The 23,892-nt window shown below is 38.6% G+C and overlaps 2 protein-coding genes and 1 pseudogene across 3 annotated transcripts in view; 2 read left to right on the plus strand and 1 right to left on the minus strand.

The window, feature by feature from the left end:
* The window catches only part of KLRB1 (killer cell lectin like receptor B1), an 11,935-nt gene extending 2,712 nt beyond the window's left edge, over positions 1 to 9,223 (minus strand). The window contains exons 1-5 of one of the 2 annotated variants that reach the window (XM_017521126.2): positions 8,354 to 9,222; positions 3,722 to 3,820; positions 2,924 to 2,998; positions 1,476 to 1,630; positions 1,037 to 1,152 (exon numbers count right to left, since the gene is read on the minus strand). In XM_017521126.2, the coding sequence (XP_017376615.1) occupies positions 1,037 to 1,152; positions 1,476 to 1,630; positions 2,924 to 2,998; positions 3,722 to 3,820; positions 8,354 to 8,456 (548 nt within the window). In that variant the 5' untranslated portion in view covers positions 8,457 to 9,222. Of the gene's footprint in view, positions 1 to 1,036; positions 1,153 to 1,475; positions 1,631 to 2,923; positions 2,999 to 3,721; positions 3,821 to 8,353 lie in introns of both variants that reach the window. The other variant, XM_017521127.2, reaches the window with a different exon arrangement.
* LOC108298449 (C-type lectin domain family 2 member E-like) overlaps positions 1 to 23,892 on the plus strand; it is a 60,440-nt gene that overhangs the window by 3,916 nt on the left and 32,632 nt on the right. The window lies entirely within an intron of this gene.
* LOC119469893 lies at positions 20,014 to 20,111 on the plus strand (annotated as a pseudogene).

The following is a 23,892-nucleotide window of genomic DNA, read 5'->3' on the forward strand; positions in this document are numbered from 1 at the left end:
AAAAAAAAAAAAAAAAAAATCTTACACTTTATAAAATATTTTGGAATGTGGCTCATATAATGTCAAAATTTGCTAATTCAGCCAACATTTCTTTCAGTGTTTAATACTTTACATACCTCATAAATTATTAGTATACTTTAGATAAACAAACATTTTATGTTTTGTATTTTAACCTCGTTTTTTGACTGACAGAAAACACATTTTAAGTGTAAATTCTGCCAATTTGACTAAATCATTTATAGACTCATTAAATACAACTCTCTGTGTTATCTTTTCTGAAAAATTAAAAGTTCTTTACCGAAATATGGTTGAAAGCCTACACACTTTTGCTTGTGAGGAAAGAAAATACCTTGCCCTTTTCTGCAAAATTAACCACAAATTCTGCTAAAATATGAAATTTACTTGTGTTGCATCAACCCTCAAGCTACATTGATGGTTATTTTGACTGTCTTACACAAGAAAAAAGAATGTGACATTGAAGAGAAAACAGCAAGTAGCTCTTTTGTGGCTTATATATGTTTTTGTCACATCCTCTCAAACACCTCTCCCTTTCACAGCAGTGGTTCAAATATACTGCAATATTTGTCACAGTGTGGGTGTCCCGGTCTGCACTCTGATATTTACTATCTTTTCTTTCTTTTAATGTCAGCGGTGACCCACTACATTGGTCTTATTACCCACTAAGGTCTATTTTCCCACAGTTTGAAAAACACTACTTAAGACATTCTGTGTGCCAATGGCCTCCAGCTGGACATTATTTTTAATTTAATTTGCCCCTTCCAAATAAATTAGTCTATTTCCTGTCCCCTAAAACTCCATTGCAGATAAAAATGTATTTTCTTATAAAGAGCTGATATCTTTTCATATATAGAAATTTCCAAACAACTTTGAGATCATCCACCTTCTTACCCTATTCTGAACCTCTGGAGAGTTGTTAAACCAAATTAAAACTACAAAACTCAATCTTCAGTGTTACCACCTTGCAGTGTAAACCTGATATAAATTGAATATTAAAATGAGCTCATCTAATACTCACTCATCAGAATTTAAAAAAGAGTCATTTATCCACTTCCATTTCTTCTCTGGTAACGAAAAGTTTAATCCAATCCAAAATGGAATGGCTTTGTCATGTATCAGCTTCTGTGTGAGTCTCTACAAATGGAATAGAAGAATATGAAGTCTGCTTATCTATTCCTAGTTTGGTCCCCTAAAACCTAGTTCAAGCATCACCCCATCTCTGAAGTCTTTCCTAACTCGTCAGCATTATTTCTTCTTTGTGATATTTCTCTCTATATTTTTATTTATATTACTGTATTCATCACCTTACATTCAATTATTTGCTTACAAGTCATTCAAATTGGGAAGTCAGAGTCTTCACTTCCATTGCATAAAACCTCTGGGCTAAGGCACAGACCTATTAGTATGGTGTAAAGAAAGTGCTAAGTTTTATTAAGGTATTTTGTTTCATGATTTACCAATTCTTCCTTATCTTGAATAAGCAGCAAACGGGATTCTTTTGTGGAACAGTCAGCTAGACTGTTATTCCAAGGGTTGACAGTGTCAGAAAGTAACAAACATTTCTCTCCGACTTTCTTCCAAGATATTGGGCAGTTTAAGAGACTCAGTCTCTCTAAAGTAAAAAACAGAAATAAGAAATAAATGTTATATTTCTAACCTGTCTCTGACAAACCACAACCAATCATACACACGTCATTATAAATGCTCAAAGTCCCAGCCTGGCCAACACAGTAAAACTCCATCTCTACTGAAAACAAAAATGAGCTGGATGTGATGGCTGGTGTCTATAATCCCAGCTACTCGGGAGGCTGAGGCAAAAGAATCACTTGAACCTGGGAGGTGAAGGTTGCAGTGAGCCAAGATCGTGCCACTGCACTCCAGCCTGGGCAACAGATTGAGACTTCATCCCCCACCCCCCCAAAAAAATGCTCAAAGTCTTTGATTATCACTGTGAGAACTATGAATTTGTTATATAAAGTTGAGGTTTTTGAAATCTACTGTTCATCTGGTACCAAGAATTGGGAATTAGTGACCAGTTATCTTGAGCATAAATGGAATCATAAAATATTAAACTAGGAAGATACCATCAGAATAATTTATACTGCCACATCTTACATTTTAAGACAGTGAGAGACAGAATAACTTGTTCAACTCCATCCCGTCAGATGCATTGTTCTAAACTCATCACCAGTGCCTATTCCACTACATGGGCAACAGTATAAAACTAATGTAAAAAGTGCTGACTTTAAATGATGCACAGAATGCACAGCAAATCATAATAATTTTCACTAAATTCATGAGAGATAAGAACATTTCTGATTGCTAAATGATGTATTTACCTACCTACTGTGATCTGTTGGATAGAATTTTCCAGAAGGACTTTCAGGGTTTCTTAAAACTTCTGTGAGAATGTGCACACAGCTCACATTCCACTACAGTCACTCAACAGTCACCTGTGTTTTTATTAATACATGCTGGAACAAGACTAATGTGGCCACATGATGAGGAAATATAATAACAGTAAAGAATTCACTCTATGTTTTGAGTTCTATCATTTAACTTCAGACCAAACTTAAAGCTCACTAAAATAATCAAATATTTCACATATTTTCCTATCAACAATGGAATATCCCAGAGAGCTCCTCATGAGGCAGCGTGCCCTGCTGGTTAAGACCTTAGGCTCAGAAGTCAGACCACTTACATATCATTCCCAGCCTCATCACTTGGTGCTTATGTGACCCTCAGCAAGTTGTTGAGTGTTTTTATGGCTCAGTTTTCTAACACAGAAAAGCAGAATGATAAGGATAACTTAACATATGGACTGTTGTGAATTGTACCTAAGGTAACACATGGTATCTACAAAATATTAATTGTTATTCTTAGGAAATTCAAACCACACAATTACCTGTTGTTTTACTCATGTTCTGTTGAATGTCCACACTGCATTTTTCTATTGATGATTTCCGTATTAACGATGTCACTAGTACATAAGGAAACGTCATTAAGAGGGTTAAATGCTGAAATGCGTGGTAAGGTGGATATATTACATTTGTCACTTCGGGAAACAAAAGAATCTCAACCAGCTTGAATGTGGATAAAAGATAAAGATAATAGCAATGTGGTTAAAAAAAAAAAAAGATCTGACCTACAGGAAGCATACAGAAACAAATAAGAAAAAACAAAACAGGTGGACTCACACAGGCATTAGATTGACAGATAAGTCAGTCTAAGGGCATTACTTAAGCTCTTAAATTGCCTACAGTGTCACCCAAACTTTATCATCTTCAAAGTGAGTCTAATTGTTCCTGTTCCAGGAGAGGGACCATCTGCTGCAATCTGGAATGGTAGTAGGCACATGATGAACCATAAATAACTGGAAACTTTTCTTTTCTTTGTTATCATCTTTGGTCACACTTGTCATATTTCTAAAACGTTCTTGGAGCACATGTATAATACCCCGTGATGACTCTCAGGGCAATTAAGAAGACAAATATGAAAGGCTGGTATCCGAAGTGGATACGGACTGACTGTTCGAAGCCTTCTTTCATGATTTTTTATTCATTGATCTTTTTTTTTTTTCATTTTTTTTTTTTTTCATTGATCTTTCACTAAGTTTGAGGTGGCCAAATTCTGTGGAGATGCTCTAATACACATGATGGAAGTAGAGTAGCTATCATTAAACAAATGATGGTACCTCACTTACCTGAAACACTCAACCCAGTAACAACCAAGGCAAGAAGAATAATCCCAGCACAGCTAAGTTTCAGGGCAAATTGGTGCCAAGGTGAACCCTGACAGACATCTGAGAAGTTAAAAACAAAAACTCAGTTAACTCAGTTGAGTACATCTGGTACAAAAATGTACTTGAGATAACATAGGGACAATTAGATTCAGCTTGGGGGCTGGGAGCAGGAAACAACCTCTATCAGCCATTCTAAAAGGACACTCCTGCAAGATGGGCTCTCAGATCCAACAGAGTTTGCTCATTGATAAAATAGGAACACTTATGCATGTGTGTATACAAAGGATTGGTATAAGAATTAAATAACAGAGACGTTTTGAAAATTGTCAAGTGCCATACAAAAATGAAGTACATGTCTTAATGTAGGAAGTAAGTCAAAGCATTTTGTCCCAGAAGGAAGACCTTCATTTAGTCGAGATACTTTTTGAGGCTGTACTTTGTGCCAAGCACCGTGTTAGGTGCTGGTGATACACAGAAATTCTGATCTGGAACATGGAATCCTCTGGTTTTCTGTTGTCTAGAACGATCATCTCCAAGGTGGGTCAAATGTATGGCATTCAAGGAAGAAGGCTTTTCGACTGCATATCATTTTCAATATTATAACTAATATAACATAATGTGTACTTATGTCTACAACATTACATATACAAAGTGTCAGATATCTCTGCTTTTCTCTGTAATCAAATCAATTACTATATAATGAATCTGTTTCTTTGCTCCAGGATGGCTATAAAAGCCATTTCTGCTTTTTCTGGTACGTTACCCTTGACGATTAAGTTGTGCAGTCCAGTTTGCCGACCTGATAATACAATCTCTCACATTAGGATGCTGACACTTATAGAAGTGAATTAGCTGTCTCTAGAACAGCCCTGAGGAGATTGAGTTAGATGTGATCAAAGATTATGGGAGGAAACATGATACATTGGAGTCGGGGTTGTGACACATGAATTATCATCTGGTCTATTTAGGACATGCTGCATCAGTGGAGCTGGGAGGGAAGAGTGAATACCTAGTAGAGACTCCAAGGTCCCAGGCATACACCTGAATGTGACTAAACCAAGCTTGGTAACATTGGCCTAGAACTTCTAATGAGAGCTAGTGTGATACAACAATGGCTAAATGCAGTCAATGAGCCCAAGACAGCACCGGGGTGTCTTTTCTTCCAGTTTTACATACGTACATTATTTCACCTTTCTGTCTTCTCTTCCTCACCCTTTTCTTCCTTGAAACTCTGTTTGCCAAGTTAAGAAAGCTCTGTATAGTCACTATTTTAATTGTGTTAATTCTATTACTAAAGTTAATTCTATTACTAAATTTAGTAATAGAATTTAGTAATTCTATTACTAAAATTGATTTAGTAATTTTCATTACTAAAGTCTAACCTTAAGAACTTTCCAAACTAGCAAATCTGAGTGTCAACATACTATTTTGGAAAACATGTTCAACCTTCATAATCCACAGATTTCCTCACCTGTAAAATGTGGAATATCTGTGTTGTGATATTTTAGAGAGGCTTATATGAAACAATTCTTGTAAATGCTGGATACCATGTCTGGAACACGGTAACTGTTCAATGAACAGCAGTTCTTTTTTTCTAAAAAGTTTTTTCTTTTTTAAACTATAGTTAAAAGGCAACTTGGTGACTTTTAAAAATTGTTATTCATTGATGCTAAAATCTAAGGAATTGAGTGGAGTGTTCTTTGTCTGGGAGGAATGCAGTCCTGTACTGTGTTTCTGTGACACCGCATGAGATTAGAATTAATGAAGTTATAATAAATCACTACAGAGGTCAGGCGGACGTTAGTTATCTAGAAATACCTACCCAGGGCAATTCTGCATTTGGGTTTTTAAAAGTATGTTAAATCATCTCAGTTCACTGTTCTAAACCTTCCAATGGCTTTCTGTCAGGCAAATCTGAGTGTGTAGAATGGCTCGTGCATCCCTATTCAAGCCGGCCCCCACTGCTTCACTGCCCCCTCCCCCGTGGCCTCCATGCGCACGCTTTGCAGGCATACGCCTCCTGCAATGTCACAGGCATGTTTTCATTTTGAGGTTTTTGCACTTGTTGGTCACCTTCCTAGAAGGCGCCTCTCTCAGGAGCTTATGGCTTTGTCCCTTACTTCTGTCAGGTTTTGAACTCAGTCGTCTTCTCAGGAAGGCCTTCCTGGATGATTCTGTTTGATATGCTACCCTCCCCCAAAGCTAAATCCTATTTTCAAATTCTTCTCAATAACACTAACACCATCTCATCTTTTGTACCAACTCAGTTATTTGTTTATTTTGTTGATTGTTTGCCTCCATTGTTCTATAAACTCTATGAAGGAAAAGAATTTTTTCTCTTTTGTTCACTGCTGTGTTCACAGCCTGCCTGGCACAGAGTAGGTGCTTATTTTTAAACAAATGAATAAACTCTAGAGGCATTTTTGCAAACACCTTATCCACTCCTCTAACAGACCAAACCTGTGGCCATTTGGCCAACAGCAAGATAGGCGGTTATCACTCACACGTCTCTTTCTGGTTCTGCTGACTGCCTTAGATACAATCACCATGCTACAGAGTGACCGCAGCCTGCACCGTTTAACGGAGTCCCGTCGTGGTTTTACAATTCTTTAATATCAGACTAGTGTTCTATATAGTCACGTTTTTTGCTCTGGCTTTTTTCTGCTTTTTTTTAAAGTTTACTTTCAGAATAGCATTTTATAGGATAATTATTACAATCCAAGTAGAAAAATTTTCTGCATCCATTGGTTTGAGATCATAGCAACATTTAGGAAAAGTCTCATTATTTTTCTCTATATTCATTTTCTGACAATGCCCACCCCCCACCATTTGCTAGATCTGAAGAGAGTTGAAAAGAAAGACTTATACTCTTTTCTTTAAAAATGTTTGCTCAACCAAATCCTCCTTAAGTTATTAGAACACTCCAATTTCCTCTACGCTTACATGAAGATTATAGTGAAACTTAATTGATGGCTCTTAAGACTTTATTCTCTAAAACCTTGAGAATTCAATAGTTTAAAACTTAAACGGTCTTAAGACAGTACAAGTCAGATGCTTGGCATGATATGCAATGAATATCGGAATGGTAAACGATTGTACTATTATCAAAGACAGTAAATTCAGTTAGATGTCAGAAAAGAATAATGTGTCATAATAATTTCATGCTTATTTTCTGCCTCAGTGTCTAGTCTCTGCTCATCCATCCCCAGGCCATGCTATCCATCATGTATCACCTCATACTGGTGTTCCTGCTTCTTTCACTCAGAATCCTAACTCTTCAGAGACCTAGGAAAGTGCCAGTTTCCACAAATTCGAAGTAGGCTCATTACTGATACGCTCGAGTATCTTGTGGCTTATCTCCTTCTAAGCTGCGACACTTTTTAAACTAGAAACTATCAGGCAGTAATAATGTTCAAATCTTTCATCTTTAATATGTTTTTTTTTTCCAGAGAGTTTTCCTCTCTTGAGAGAGAATGTTACTCATTAAGCCTACATGATTATTATTATTACTTTGAGACAGAGCCTTGCTGTGTCACCCAGGCTGGACTGCAGTGGCACAGCTACAGCTCACTGCAGCCTTGATCTCTTGAGCTGAAGCAATCCTCCCATCTCAGCCTCCCAAGTTGCTGGGACCACAGGCATGTGCCACCACACTTGGCTATTTTTTTTTCTCATTGTTTGTAGAGACCAGGTTTTGCCACATTGCCCAGGTTGGTCTTGAACTCCTGGACTCAAGGGAACCACATGCCTCAGCCTAGCAAAGTGCTGGGATTACAGGCATAAGCCACTACAACTGGCCTATACTTTGTATTCTGAAAGGAATATTATGGATGAAAATGCACTGGGACTTAATCACAGTGTTGATATTTTGTAGAGGAATTTAGAATAATGTAGGTCACTATCACAGCAAGTTTGCAATGTGTCTTAAATATTCCTTATTTCATACATGTAAAATGTTTTTTCTTTCCTCCCTTCATTCCTTCCTTCCTCCCTCTCCTTTCTTTCTTTATTTCTCTCTTTCTTTCTTCCTCTCCCTCCCTTCCTCCCTCCCTTTCTTTCTTTCTCTTTCCTCTCTCTCCTCCCCGCTCTCCTCCTTTCTCTCCCTCCCTTCCTTTCTTCTTTTCTTTCTTTCTTTCTTTCTTTCTTTCTTTCCTTCTTTCTTTCTCTCTCCCTCCCTTCCTCTCTCTCTCTTTCTTTCTTTCTTTCTTTTTCTTTTCTTTCTTTCCTTCCTTCCTTCCTTCTTTTCTTTTCTTTCTTTTTTTCTTTTCTAATACTAATCCTTATGGAGCAGGGTAACCCATAGGCAGTGTGCCCAGGGTAGCCTAAACTATTGTTTCTTCCAAGTCTTTTAACCAAGACTCAGTAAGAGAAGTGATGTTTGCCTTTCATGCAAACTCAATGGGAAAAAAAAGAAACGTATGAGGCTTACAATTATTTTTCAAAGTTGTCATTACCTACAGGCAAGTCATACAACACCTATTAATATAAAACTGCTGATCATCTTTAAAGCAGTGATTTAAAGCCATAAATGTAAGAGAAAAATCTAATTCTGGAAGATACACAAATGCCAAAAGGAAAAGTAAAGCCACTTACCCCGAGGAAGAGATGAAGGTGAAGAACTTTCTGGGCCTGAGTCCCTGGGTAAGTTTAAATCAGCATACACCACCTGGTCCATTGCAGAAGAGGAAGGGGGCATTAGACTTGTGTATAAGAACAAACTCTCAATTCCGTGAGGCAAAATCTGAAAAAGGAAGTGCTCTACTTGTAGTACTTTGTTGTCTCTCTTTTGTCCCCACCTACCTACGCTTCTATTGGGGGGTTTCTCTCTAAATTACTGAGACAATCCACTTACTGCACGTTCATTGTACCTAGCTATGTAACATCTACTTTCCTTAATTAATTGGCCTGTTGCTTGACAAAATTCCGGGAGGCTCGTTTGTTCTCGTTTTTCCAGCCATCCCTTCTGTGTTCCCCTCTCAGGGCCAGAACCAGAGCGAAGCAAATGAGGCAATCACCTAGAGTTCCAATTAAGGGCCCCATAAAACTCAGTCATTAACATAAATAATATTTGATGCAATTTTGTAAAAGTAAAAATTAATGCAAAAAAAGTCCATAATGCTATTCAAAAGCTCTAAAATCTTCCTGAAATACCTGTGCTCCAAAGAAAGTTGTGAAATGTAAAAAACGGGAACATAAATCTTGAGAAAGCCCCCTGAATAAAACAACAGAAAAAGCAGTGTGCTAAAGATCAACGGCCTACCCTTAGCTTAGCTTTAAAGGCGCTCTTGGATATGATAGCATTTCCACATGACTAAAAGTATTTGGAAACTGCCAGAGTTACAGGAAGTGGAGTATATGGAATTTTTATCTCTTTCAAAGATTTTCAGGTGTAGAAACTTAGAGCAAGATCTTAGGTGCCTCCAAGTCTAACATTCTCACAATACAGGTTAAAAAAAAAAAACAGGAGGGATCCAAGATGGCCAAATAGGAACAGCTGTGGAGTGCAGTTCCCAGTGAGAGCAGCGCAGAGGGTGAGTGCTCACCACATTTCCAAACAAGTTTTCACTGCCCACAGACCAGGAGATTCCTGGGCTGAAAAAGCGCCATGAGTTTTCTGCACGGCAGTTTCAGCCGGTGCCATGTCGGCACTCAGAAACTCACACAAGTCTGGGCTGCGCTTTTGGCTGGCTCTCGGAATGCCTGGGTGACAGAGCCACCTGTTCAACTGAAAGGGAGGGGGCTAAGACAGGGAGCCAGGGGATCTGGCTGAGCGGGTACCACCCCCACAAAACAAGCAATCTGAAATGCTCTGGTTTTGCAGCAAGCGCAGCTGAACCCAGGACCATCCAGCTCAGTGCAGGGATGGGTGTACCCCACTACCGAGGCAGTCCTCTGAGACTGAGGCAGTTCACAAAGCAGCAGAGCAGAGCCTGTGGTAGCTCAGCAACACCTCTGCTGGCAGACTGTAACGAGACTACTCCGTGTGGGGCAGGGCATCTATAAAAAAAGGCAGCAGCACAAGAGGGATTTATAAATAAAGCCGACCTTCCTGGGATAGAGCATCTGGGGAATGAGTTCAGCTGCAGCAGACTGAAAGGTACCTGCCCAGCAGCTCTGCACAGAACAGTGAAGTTCCCAGCACTTGAGCTCCTATAAGGGACAGACTGCCTCCTCAAGCAGCTCCCTGGCCCCCGTATACCCAAAGAGACACCTCATGAAGGGAAGATCAAGCCAACATCTGGTGGGTACCCTTCTGGGTGGATGATAGCAGAGGAAGAAACCCGTGGCAACCCTTGCTGTTCTGTAGCCCCTGTGGGCAATCCCCGGTGAGGAGGTTCTGGAGTGGACCTCCAGCAGTCCTGCAGCAGAGGAGCCAGACTGTTAGAAGGAAAACTAAGAAGCAGAAAGAAATAGCTTCAACATCAACAAAAAGGACATCCACTCAGAGACCCCATCCAAAAGTCACCAACTACAAAGACCACAGGTATCTAAAACGACTAAGATGGGAAGACACCAGTGCAAAAAGGAGGAAGAAACCAGAACACCTCTCCTCCTCCAAGGGATCACAGCTCCTCACCAGCTAGGGATCAAAGATGAATGGAGAATGAATCGGATGAGTCGACAGACACAGGCTTCCAAAGGTGGGTAATAACAAACTTCTCAGAGCTAAAAGAACATGTGTAACCATGTTTAACCCAATGCAAAGAAACTAAGAACCTAGAAAAAAGGTTAGATGAGATGCTAACTAGGATAAACAGCTTAGAGAAGAATATAAACGACTTGATGGAGCTGAAAAATGCAGCACAAGAACTTTACGAAGCATATACAAGTTTCAATAACTGAACTGACCAAGCAAAAGAAAGGATATCAGAGACTGAAGATCAACTCAATGAAATAAAATGAGAAAGCAAGAATAGAGAAAAAAGAGTGAAAAGAAATGAACAAAGCCTCAAAGAAATATGGGATTATGTGAAAAGACCTGATCTAGGTTTGATAGGTGTACCTGAATGTGACAGAGAGAATGAGTTCAAGCTGGAAAACACTCTTCAGGATATTATCCAGGAGTACTTCCCCAACCTAGCAAGGCAGGCCACCATTCAAGTCCAGGAAATACAGAGAACACCACAAAGATATTCCTCAAGAAGAGCAACCCCAAGACACATAATCATCAGATTCACCAGGGTTGAAATGAAGGAAAAAAATGCTAAGGGCAGCAAGAGAGAAAGGTCGGATTACCCACAAAGGGAAGCCCATCAGACTCACAGCGGATGTCTTGGCAGAAACTCTACAAGCCAGGAGAGAGTGGGGGACCAATATTCAACATCCTTAAAGAAAAGAACTTTCAACCTAGAATCTCATATTCAGCCAAACTAAGCTTCATGAGTGAAGGAGAAAGAAAATCCTTTATGGACAAGCAATTGCTGAGAAATTTTGTCACCACCAGGCCTGCCTTACAAGAGCTCCTGAAAGAAGCACTAAACAAGGAATGGGGGCCAGGTGTGGTGGCTCATGCCTATAATCCCAGCACTTTGGGAGGCTAAGGCAGGTGGATCACGAGGTCAAGAGATCAAGACCATTCTGGTCAACATGGTGAAAGCCCGTCTCTACTAAAAATACAAAAATTAGTTGGGCATGGTGGTGCATGCCTGTAGTCCCAGCCACTCTAGAGGCTGAGGCAGGAGAATTGCTTGAACCCAGGAGGCGGAGGTTGCGGTGAGCCGAGATTGTGCCGTTGCACTCTAGCCTGGGTAACAAGAGTGAAACTCAGTCCCAAAAAAACAAAAAACAAAAAACAAAAACAAACAAAAAAAAACAAGGAAAGAAACAACCAGTACCAGCTGCTCCAAAAATGCACCAAATGGTAAAGACCATCTACACAATAAGGAAAATGTGTTAACTAATGGGCAAAACAACCAGCTAGCATCAAAATGGCAGGTTCAAATTCACACATAACGATATTAACCTTAAATGTAAATGGACTAAATGCCCCAATCAAAAGACACAGACTGGCAAATTGGATAAAAAGTCAAAAACCATCAGTGTGCTATATTCAGGAAACCCATCTCACATGCAAGGATACACATAATCTAAAAATAAAGGGATGGAGGAAGATTTATCAAGCAAATGGAGAGCAAAAAAAAAAGCAAGAGCTGAAATCCTAGTCTCTGATAAAATGAACTTTAAACCCACAAGATGAAAAGAGACAAAGAAGGGCATTACATAATGGTAAAAGGATCAATGCATCAAGAGCTGACGATCCTAAATATATGCGCACCCAATACAGGAGCACCCAGGTTCATAAAGAAAGTTCTTAATGACCTACAAAGAGACTTAGACTCCCACACAATAATAGTGGGAGAGTTTAACACACCACTGTCAATATTAGACAGATCAATGAGACAGAATCCAGGACTTGAACTCAGATCTGGACCAAGCGAACCTAACAGATATCTACAGAAATCTCCACCCTAAATCCACAGAATTTACATTCCTCTCAGCACCGCATGACACCTACTCTAAAATTGATCATATAATTTGAAGTAAGTCACTCCTCAGCAAATGCAAAAGAACAGAAATCATAACAAATAGTCTCTTAGACCACAGTGCAACCAAATTAGAACTCAGAATTAAGAAACTAACTCAGAACCGTACAACCTCATGGAAACTGAACAACTGGCTCCTGAATGTCAACTGGATAAACAATGAAATGAAGGCAGAAATAAAGACGTTCTTCGAAACCAACAAGAACGAAGACACAACATACCAAATCTCTAGGGCATATTTAAAGCAGTGTCTAGAAGAAAATTTATAGCAATCAATGCCCACCAAAGCAGCGAGGAAAGATCTAAAATTGACACCCTATCATCAAAATTGAAAGAGTTAGAGGAGCAAGATCAAAAAAGCTCAAAAGCTAGCAGAAGACAAGAAAAAACTAAGATCACAGCAGAATTTCAGGAGATAGAGACAAAAAAATCCTTCAAAAAATCCATAAATCCAGGAGCTGGTTTTTTTGAAAAGATCAAAAAAATAGACCACTAGCCAGATTAATAAAAAAAGAAAAGGAAGAAGAATCAAATAGATGCAATAAAAAAAGATAAAGGAGATATCACCACTGACTCTACAGAAATACAAATTACAATCAGAGACTACTACAAACAACTCTAAGCATATAAACCAGTAAACCTGGAAGAAATGGATAAATTCCAACATCTGGCGGGTACCCTTCTGTGACGGTGATAGCAGAGGAAGAAACCTGCGGCAACTCTTGCTGTTCTGCAGCCCCCGCAGGCAGTCCCCAGGTGAGCAGGGTCTGGAAAGGACATCCAGCGGTCCTGCAGCAGAGGAGCCAGACTGTTAGAAGGAAAGCTAAGAAGCAGAAAGAAATAGCTTCAACATCAACAAAAAGGACTTGCACCCTCCCAAGCCTAAACCAGGAAGAAGCTGAAACCTTGAACAGACCAGTAACAAGGGCTGAAGTTGAGGCAGCAATTAATAGCCTACCAACCGAAAAAAGTCCAGGTCCAGACAGGCTTACAGCTGAATTCTACCAGACTTACAGAAATGAGCTGGTACCTTTCCTTCTGAAACTATTCCAAACAATCCAAAAAGAGGGAATCCTTCCCAAATTATTTTATGAGACCAACATCATCCTGATACCATAACTCGGCAGAGACTCAACAAAAGAAGAAAACTTCAGGCTGATATCCATGGTGAACATAGATGTGAAAATCTTCAATAAAATACTGGCAAACTGATTGCAACAGCACATCAAAAAGCTTATCCATCACGATCAAGTAGGCTTCATTCCAGGGATGCAAGGCTGGTTCAACATACGCAAGTCTATAAATGTAATCCATCACATAAACAGAACCAAAGACAAAACCCACATGATTATCTCAATAGATGCAGAGAAGGTCTTTGACAAAATTCAACAGCCCTTTATGCTAAAAACTCTCAATAAACTAGATATTGAAGGAACATATCTCAAAATAATAAAAACTATTTATGACAAACCTACAGCCCATATCATACTGAATGGGCAAAAGCTGGAAGCATTCCCTTTGAAATCCGGCACTAGACAAGGATGCCCTCTGTCACCACTCCTATTCAAAACAGTATTGGAAGTTCTAGCCAGAGAAATCAGGCAAAGAAAAAAAAAGGAGTATTCAATTAGGACAAGAGGAAGTCAAATTGTCTCTATTTGCAGATGACATGATTGTATATTTAGAAGACCCTATCATCTGAGCCCATAATCTCCTTAAACTGATAAGCAACTTCAGCAAAGTCTCAGGATACAAAATCAATGTGCAGAAATCAGAAGCATTTCTACACACCAATAATAGACTAACAGAGAGCCAAATCATGAGTGAACTCCCATTCACAATTGCTACAAAGAGAATAAAATACCTAGGAATACAATTAATGATGTAAAGGACCTCTTCAAGGAGAACTACAAACCACTGCTCAAAGAAATAAAAGAAGACATAAACAAATGGAGAAACATTCCATGATCATGGTCAGGAAGAATCAATGTGAAAATGGCCATACTGCCCAAAGCAATCTATAGATTCAACACTATCCCCATCAAGCTACCAATGACCTTCTTCACAGAACTGGAAAAAAAAAATACCTTAAACTTCATATGGAACCAAAAGAGAGCCTGCATAGCCAAGACAATCCTAAGCAAAAAGAACAAAGCCGGAAGCATCACGCTACCTGATTTCAAACTATAATACAAAGCTACAGTAATCAAAACAGCATGGTACTGGTACCAAAACAGAGATATAGACCAATGGAACAGAACAGAGGCCTTGGAGGCAATGCCACACATCTACAATCATCTGATCTTTGACAAACCTGACAAAAACAAGCAATGGGGAAACAGCTCCCTGTTTAATAAATGGTGTTGGGAAAACTGGCTAGCAGTGTGCAGAAAGCAGAAACTGGACCCCTTCCTGACACCTTACATTAAAATTAACTCCAGGTGGATTAAAGACTTAAACATAAGGCCTAACACCATAAAAACCCTAGAAGAAAACCTAAGCAAAGCCATTCAGGACATAAGCATAGGCTAGGACTTCATGACTAAAACACAAAAAAGCATTAGCAACAAAAGCCGAAATAGACAAATGGGATCTAATTAAACTCCAGAGCTGCTGTACAGCAAAAGAAACAATCATTAGAGTGAACCAGCAACCAACAGAATAGGAAAAATGTTTTGCAGTCTACCCATCTGACAAAGGGCTAATATCCAGAATCTACAAATAACTAAAATAGATTTACAAGAAAAAAAAAACATCCAAAAGTGGGAGAAGGATATGAATACACACTTTTCAAAAGAAGACATATATAAGGCCAACAAATATATGAAAACATGCTCATCTTCACTGATTATTACAGAAATGCAAATCAAAATCACATTAAGATACCACCTCATACCAGTTAGAATGGCGATCATTAAAAAATCTGGAGACAACAGATGCTGGAAAGGATGTGGAGAAAAAGGAACACTTTTACTCTGTTGGTGGGAGTGTAAACTAGTTCAACCATTGTGGAAGACAATGTGGCGCTTCCTCAAGGACCTAGAAATAGAAATACCATTTGACCCAGCAATCCCATTACTGGGTATATACCCAAAGGATTATAAATTATTCTATTATAAGGACACATGCACACGTATGTTCATAGCAGCACTGTTTACAATAGCAAAGACCTGGAACCAACCCGAATGCCCATTGATGATAGATTGGACAAGGAAAATGTGGCACATATACACCATGTAATACTATGCAGCAATAAGAAACGATGAGTTTGTGTCCTTTGTAGGGACATGGATGAATCTGGAAACCATAATTCTCAGCAAACTGACACAAGAACAGAAAATCAAACACTGTATTCAACAATGGTTGAACTAGTTTACACTTCCACCCCATGTTCTCACTCATAGGTGGATGCTGAACAATGAGAACACAGGGACACAGGGAGGGGAGCATCACACACTGGGGTCTGTTGTGGGGGGAGGGCAAGGGAGGGACAGCAGAGGGCAGGTGGGGAGGTCGGGGAGGGAAAATATGGATGGGGAGAAATGAGATGTAGGTGCCAGGGGGATGGAAGCAGCAAACCACGTTGCCATGTGTGTACTTATGCAACAATCCTGCATGATCTGCACATGTACCCCAGAACCTAAAGTACAATTAAAAAACGAAATACAAAAAAAAAATAATAATAAAACAGCAAAATCTGAGATTTCCTAAAAGTCATTTTCTATTATTGGAGCAGAATTATACCAAGTGCCCAAATTACTTGACAATGCAAACAGTCTTCTGGCTTTGAACTCAGAAGACAGGAAGTGTTTATCGAAGAAAATTTTCATTACGTGTCAGTCACGAGGGCACACACTTATTTCTTAAAGATCACTGATGAAGTGAGATGTGTGTGTCAGTTTCACAATTTGCGCTCTAGTGTTTCAATTAAAATGTTCTTCAACTAATTATTTGATAACTAACAGTCATTTTATTGGTGCTAGGGTATTTGGTTCTGCCATACACCTTATCTAAATTTTTAGGATGCACAGAGTCTGCCACAATTATGAAAGGGTATCGTGGGTCATATGAGTGGAATAATTTGATATATTTATAGGATTCTTCTCAACCTTTAGAATATAAAGCTTAAGTGCATATAAAGATCTCAGACTATAGTATATATAAGAATAAATTGAAAACTTGTTAATAATGCAGATTCTTGTCACATAAACCCCTTTTTCTTCCCAAGGTACAGTTAGCTTGGATGGAGAATATGCTAAAAATTATTTCAGGTGGTTCATGGACCATATTTAAAGAAACATGCATCAAGTAAATGAAAGGTGTAGGCATATTTTAGAAAGGTCAGTAGAGTAAATAGAAGTCCAATAGTGTAATAGAGGATTAAGATCGTGGTTTAGTGATTTAGTGCACTCAAGTATAACTTCAAGTTCTGAAGCATGACGGTGACTACTAGGAATCTACAATGGCATATCAAAAATAACTGCTTTGAGGGGAGGTGTTCTTTTCAAACAGATACTTGCAAAAGCCTACATGGTGCAAAAGTATAAACTAGCTAGAAACTGTCAACCAAAAAAGTCTTCACTTGTCCATACATAGCATGAAACCTATTGATGGATCATTTTGCTTTTTACAGAGTATGTTGAGCAAAAACCAGTCACCTGCACAATTTTCTTCTGTCACAACAGATCCTTGTTATACAATTATTAATGTGTGTATTTTATATATGTATATCATAGATATTATAGATGTATAATACATAAATATATATTTCATATACATATTTTATGTATAATATATTCTTATATATGATATATTTTATATATTCTTATATATAATATAGTATATATTATACATAAGACATATGAAATATATTATAATTCTTAAATAATATATAAGAACATATACATTCCTATAAACATATATGTTCTATCTCTCTATATGTAGATATACACACATATATAAAACCCTCATGAAAATTCACACCTATAATTTTTTCTATTTATGCTAATGAATCCATTCGATGATCTAATTATGCAAATTATACTTTACAGCAAAGCATATCAGAATTTAAGAATATCTTATCACTAGAAAATATAAATAGTGAGAGAGAGAGGATTGACAAAACACACACACACACACACACACACACACACACACACACGCATACACACACCATATAATATGAAAGCTAAAAAATTCAAAGAATGAATGATTATATGTAATCCTAAGATTTATAATGTAGTAATAGTAGAGGTAATATTGAGTAGCTCAAGCAACATTAAGGACAAGTATTTGACTAGATTACCTATTTTTGACATTGAACTTTTCCAGGTTAGCAGTGGGCACTGGGGTGGGCAGGAAAATACAGTAAAATAAAATCAATGGATCTGTTGAAAACGAAGAGCCACAAAAGAGGCCAGAAGGTGGCCACAAAAAGAAGTGATTAAGTGGATAATTTTGTCCAAGAAGGTAAAGATACAAAAGTCAGCAAGTGTCAATCATGAGATAAGGGAATCTACTTCGGGCTTAAAAAATGAAAAAAGGAAGGGATGGCATTAGCAAGAGAGCAGAATAGGAAACGACAGGACCTCCTTCCCCGCAGGGCCATGGCTGTGGCAACTCTAGAGACTACCGGAGAAGCCCAAGCACCAGCCCATTGTAAAACCAAGAAAGGATACACCACCCACCCAAAAAATTAGAAAAAATTTGTGACGTTTAGCATGCTCATTCATGCCTCTCGCCTATGCATTATACTGTGAAGCAACTGGGGGGAAACACCCCATAGAGGGGATCCTCTCTTCTGATGGAAACAACAAAGTGGACCATGGAGCTATTGCTGTGGCTTGTCTGAAGGACTGGTTTCTGTCGTGCCTGACTCAGTGCTGATGGAACTGGTAGCAGAGTGTGGAAGGCACTGAAAGCAAAGGCAAGCCGTATGTTAGAGATGCAGTTTTATAGGACAACACCAAGAAAAGTAAGACATGAGCAAGTGTTTCTGTCAGGCCTCCCTGTCCAAACCTGGCCGTTACAGCCTTGGTGACCCGCATGTACACGTCTGGATGGTCCCAGGAGCCAGGAAGCCTGAAGTGACCACAAGTAACCAGGTGGCCACAGAAAGAAGTGAAACAACTTGTTCCTGCATCAACTAATTGCTCTCCTCCTGCAACCTGCAACCATTGCTCCTGCTCAGTCTTGCGAAAATTTCCCCCTGGACGTTGGTTTTCTCAAGACTCTCCCCACACCCCCCCGCCCCCGTAACTATGTCATTTACCGCATCCTCCCCTCTGCTTGCAACCGATACCCCCCGCCCTTATGATCACGCCCGTTTGTAATGAATGACCCCTACTTTTGAGACCATGCGTCCCGTCACGCCCTTCCCCTACCCAAGATAGATGACCACCTTTAACTGATCATTTGCCCCAACCTATATAACCAGCCCCCTTTCCTACCCACTTTGCCTAACTTCTTTCTCGGACTTGGCCCGCTTACACCCAAGTGTGAAATAAAGCGGCCTCATTGCCCACACGAAGCCTGCCTGCTGGTCTCTTTACATGAGCTACATGCCTAACAGCATCGAAGGTCCCAGAACCTCAAACTGGGTTGACTGGTAAAGCTAGGAGAGGTGGTTTTCAAAGGACCAAAACTCAGAAAAAAGAATATATATCGCAAGGCATACAAAGAAGCAGAGAAACATGGCCCACTCAAAGGACCAAAATAAAACCTATCCTAAAAGTAAAGCAACACAGGCCTATGAGCTGCTTGACAAAGAATTTTTTAAATTGTCATAAAGATATTCAATGACCTAAAAAGGGCACAGATAGACAGCTAAAGGAAATAAGAAAAATGATGCATCAACAGGTTGAAGTTATTTAAAATATATAAAACAGCCGGGCGCGGTGGCTCACGCCTGTAATCCCAGCGCTTTGGGAGGCCAAGGCAAGCAGATCACAAGGTCAAGAGATCAAGACCATCGTGGCTAACATGGTGAAACCTCATCTCTAGTAAAAATATAAAAATTAGCTGGGCATGGTGGTGGTGCGCACCTGTAGTCCCAGCTACTTGGGAGGCTGAGGCAGGAGAAATTGCTTCAACCCAGGAGGCAGAGGTTGCAGTGAGCCGAGATGGTGCCACTGCACTCCAGCCTGGCACCTGGTGATGGAGCAAGACTCTGTCTAATATATATATATACATATATATATATAACAATATAACAAAGAACTAAGCAGAAATTATTAAGTGAAAAATACAGTAACTGAACTGAAAAGTTTATTAGAGGGGTTAAATAGCAGACTTGATCAAAAAGAAGAGTCCAAAGGTAAATTCATGGGCAAATAGAGTAACCTGTACTCTTAATTTTGGTGCATAGATTTTAAATGATAAAACTGTGCAACAAATACGTACAATTGCATGTTAACTGGTATATAATATGTAAATATGTAACGGTGACATCAATAAAGTTTTGGGGGGCAAAGCTGCAAAGTAGTACAATGTTTGTGATTGAAGTTAACAGTTTAAATTAGACTATTATAACTTTAAGATGCTTTACATAATTGCAATGGTGACCACAAAAAATGTCTGTAGAATACAGGAAAAATGAAGATGAAAAAAAGAATCAAAGTATATCAATACAAAAAAATCAGTATAATACAAAGAAAATCAGAGAAAATGAGGGACAAAAAAGTCACAAGACATGCAAAAATATTTGACAGAGCTTTCTTCAGCAGTACATAAAGTTGGAACAAGACAGAAGAGTAGTGTGGCCCTTGAACAAGGATAACGTGTAAATTTGTGAAGTATTTTATTTTTGTTCAAAAAGGCAATTAAGAAAATTACAAAATGAGTCTTAATATCAAGATATATATAGGTTAAAAGTGAAAAAATGGAAAGCCATATTCCAGGCAAATAATAACCAAAATAGAGCAAAAGTGGCTCTAATATCAAACAAATAGACTTGAAATTAAAAGCTTACAGGAGACAGGCCAGGCGTGGTGGTTCATGCCTATAATCCTAGCACTTTGGGAGGCCAAGGCAGGAGGATTGCCTGTGCTCAGGAGTTTGAGATCAGCCTGAGAAGCATGGTGAAACCCCGTATCTACTAAAATACAAAAAAATACAGGTGTGTGCCTGTAGTCCCAGCTACTCAGGAGGCTGAGGCAGGAGAATTGCTTGAACGTGGAGGCGGAGGTTACAGTGAGCCAAGATTGCACCACTGCACTCCAGTCTGGGAGACAGAGCAAGACTCCGTCTCAAAAACAAAACAAAAACAAAAATCACCTTTCAGGAGACAAAGAAGGACATCATATAATGAAAAACGTTCAATTCACCATAAATATATTACAATTATGAATATTTACACACTAAACCTAAGAGCTCCTAAATAGATAAATCAAGCTCTGAAAGAATTGAAGGGAGAAAAACACAGGACCACAATGTAGTAGAAGACTTTAACAAGTTACATTTAATAGTTGACAGAAGAACCAGACAGAAGATTAGTAAGGAAATAGAAGACTCGAACAACACTATAAAGCAATTGGACCCAACAGATATATATGGAGCATTGCAACCAACAGCACCAGGGTATACATTCTTTTCAAGTGCACATGGAACATTCTCCAGGATACATCACATGTTAGGTCACAAATCACATCTTAACAAAGTCAAAAACATTGATATCATAAAAAGGATCTTTTCCAATCACCATATAGTGAACTAGAAGTCACTAACACAAGAGAAACTAAAAAAATCCTCAAATATTTAGAAATTAAACAACCCTTAAATAACCAATGGGGTCACGAAATCAGTCACAATGGAAATTAGGAAATACATTGTGACAAATGAGAGTGAAAACACAACATATCAAAACTTGTGGGATGCAGCAAAAGCAATGCTGAGGAAATTTTATAGTTGTAAATGCACAAGCTAAAAAAGAAGAAAGATTTCAATCAGTGACCTAACTTTACAGCTTAAGAAACCAAAAACAAGAACAAACTAAACTCAGATTTAGCAGAAGGGGAATAATAAAGATTAGAGCAGAGATAAACAAAATTAAAACTAAAAATAATGGACAAAAAAACCAACAAAATTGGTAAACCCTTGGCTAGATCAAAGAAAAAAGAGAAGATGAAAATAAAATCAGAAATGATTAAAGAGGTATTACAATTGATATCACAGAAATAAAAAGGACCATGAGAATGCTGTGAGTCTGTACTGCATGCCAACAAACTGGATAACCTAAGAGAAATGTCCAAATTCCGAGAAGCACGCAACCTAGCAAGACTGAATCATGAGGGTGTAAACTATCTGAAAAGCTCAATAACTGGAATGGAAATTGAATTAGTAATCAAAAATCTCCCTAAAAAGAAATCCCAGGTGGCTTCACTGGAGAATTCTGCTCAACATTTACAAAAGAATTAACACCAATTTTCCTGAAACTCCTTCACAGAGTAAAAGAGGAGGGAATGTTTCTTAGATCCTTATACCAGGGCAATGAAAACTACAGACCAATATCTCTGATGAATGTGAATGCAAAAATCCTCAACAAAATACTAGAAAACCAAATCCAACAGCACGTTAAAAAGCCATACATGATAACCAAATGGGATTTACTCCAGCAATGCAAGAATAGTTTAACATATGAAAATCAACATATGGCTGTGATGGCTCACACCTGTGATCCCAGCACTTTGCGAGGCCAAGGTGGGTGGATTGCTTGAGCTCAAGAGTTCAATACCAGCCTGGGCAACATGACAAAACGCCACCTCTACAAAAAACTAGCCAGGTGTAGGGGCACATGCTTGTTGTCCCAGTTACTCGGGAGCCTGGGGTGGGAGGATTGCTTGAGCTCAGGAGGTTGAGGCTGTAGTGAGTCAAGATCCCACCATTCCACTCCAGCCTGGGTGACAGAGTGAGACCCTGTCTCAAAAATTAATAAATAAATAAATACATGAAAAAAAAATCAATGTAACACACCACATTAACAGTATAAAGGACAAAAATCATGACTGTCTCAATCAATGGAGAAACATAATTTGGCATGATTCAACACTGTTTCAAGTTCAAACACTTAACTAAATGGGAAGAGAAGGCGACTCCATGAACACAATTAAGACCATTTATAAAGAGCCCACAGATAACATCATACACAATGATAAAAGACTAAAAGCTTTTTCTCTAATACCAGAAACAAGGCAAAGATGCCCACTCTCACTACTTCTATTCAACATAGTGCTGAAAATTCCAGCCAGAGCAATTAAACAAGAAAAATAAATAAAAGGCATCCATATTGGAAAAAAGAAGTAAAATAATCTCTGTTTACAGAGGACAAAATTGTACACATAGAAAACTCTAATGAGTCCATACACAATAAAATCTGTTAGAACTAAGAAATGAATTAAGCAGAGTTGCAAGGTACAAAACCAACACACAGAAATCAGTTGCATTTCTATACATGAACAAAGAGCAATCCAAAAAGGAAATTAAGAAAACAATTCTATTTACAATTTCATTCAAAACAATAAAAAGCTTAGGAATAAACCTAACCAAGGAGATAAACAGCTTGTATGCTGAAAACCATAAAATATTGCTGAATGAAATTAATGTGGACACTAATAAATGAAAGATATTCTGTGTTTATGGATTGAATAACTTAATAATGTTAAATTGTTCATAATATCCAAAGTGACCTACAAAGTCAATGCAATCCTTTTCAAAATGCTTATGGGATCTTTTGAAAAAACTGAAAAATGTATCCTGAAATTCATTTGGAATATCAAAGGACTCTGAATAATCAAAACAATTTTGAAAAAGAACAAAGTTGGAGGACTCACATTTTCTGATTTCAAAACATATTACAAATCTATGATAATCAAAGCAGTGTGGTACTGGCATAAGACAGACAAACAGGTCACTTGAATAGAATACATGGCCCATAAATTTAAGTTTTATGCTTGTCGTCAAATGATTTTGACAAGGATACCAAGAGTACTCAGTGGGGAAAAACGGTCTCTTCAACAAGTGGTGTTGAAAACACTGAATATCTACATGCAAAATAATGAAGTTGGGCTTTTGTTTTACACCGTATACAAATATTAACTCAAAATATGTTAATGAGCTAAACATAAAACCTAAATTTATTAAATTCCTATAAGAAAACATATAGGGAAAGCCTCATGACATTGAACTTGACAATGATTTGTTGGATATGACACTAAAAGCACAGGCAATAAAAGCAAAAACAGACAAGTGAGACTACATGAATATTAAAAACTTTTGTGCAACAAAGGACACAATCAACAGAGTGAAAAGAGTCCAGGTGCACTGGCTCACACCTGTAATCCCAGAACTTTAAGAGGCGTAGGCAGACAGATCACGAGGTCAGGAGTTCGAGGCCAGCCTGGCCAACATGGTGAAAATCTATCTCTACTAAACATACAAAAAAATTAGCTGGTTATGGTGGCATGTGACTGTAATCTCAGCTACTCGGGAGGCTGAGGCAGGAGAATCACTTGAACCCAGGAGGCGGAGATTGCAGTGCTCTGAGATCCTGCCATTTTACTCCAACCTGGGAGACAGGGTGAGACTCTGTCTCAG

Source organism: Cebus imitator, unplaced genomic scaffold, assembly GCF_001604975.1.
Source record: "Cebus imitator isolate Cc_AM_T3 unplaced genomic scaffold, Cebus_imitator-1.0 Scaffold963, whole genome shotgun sequence".
In the NCBI taxonomy this organism is placed as follows: domain Eukaryota; kingdom Metazoa; phylum Chordata; class Mammalia; order Primates; family Cebidae; genus Cebus; species Cebus imitator.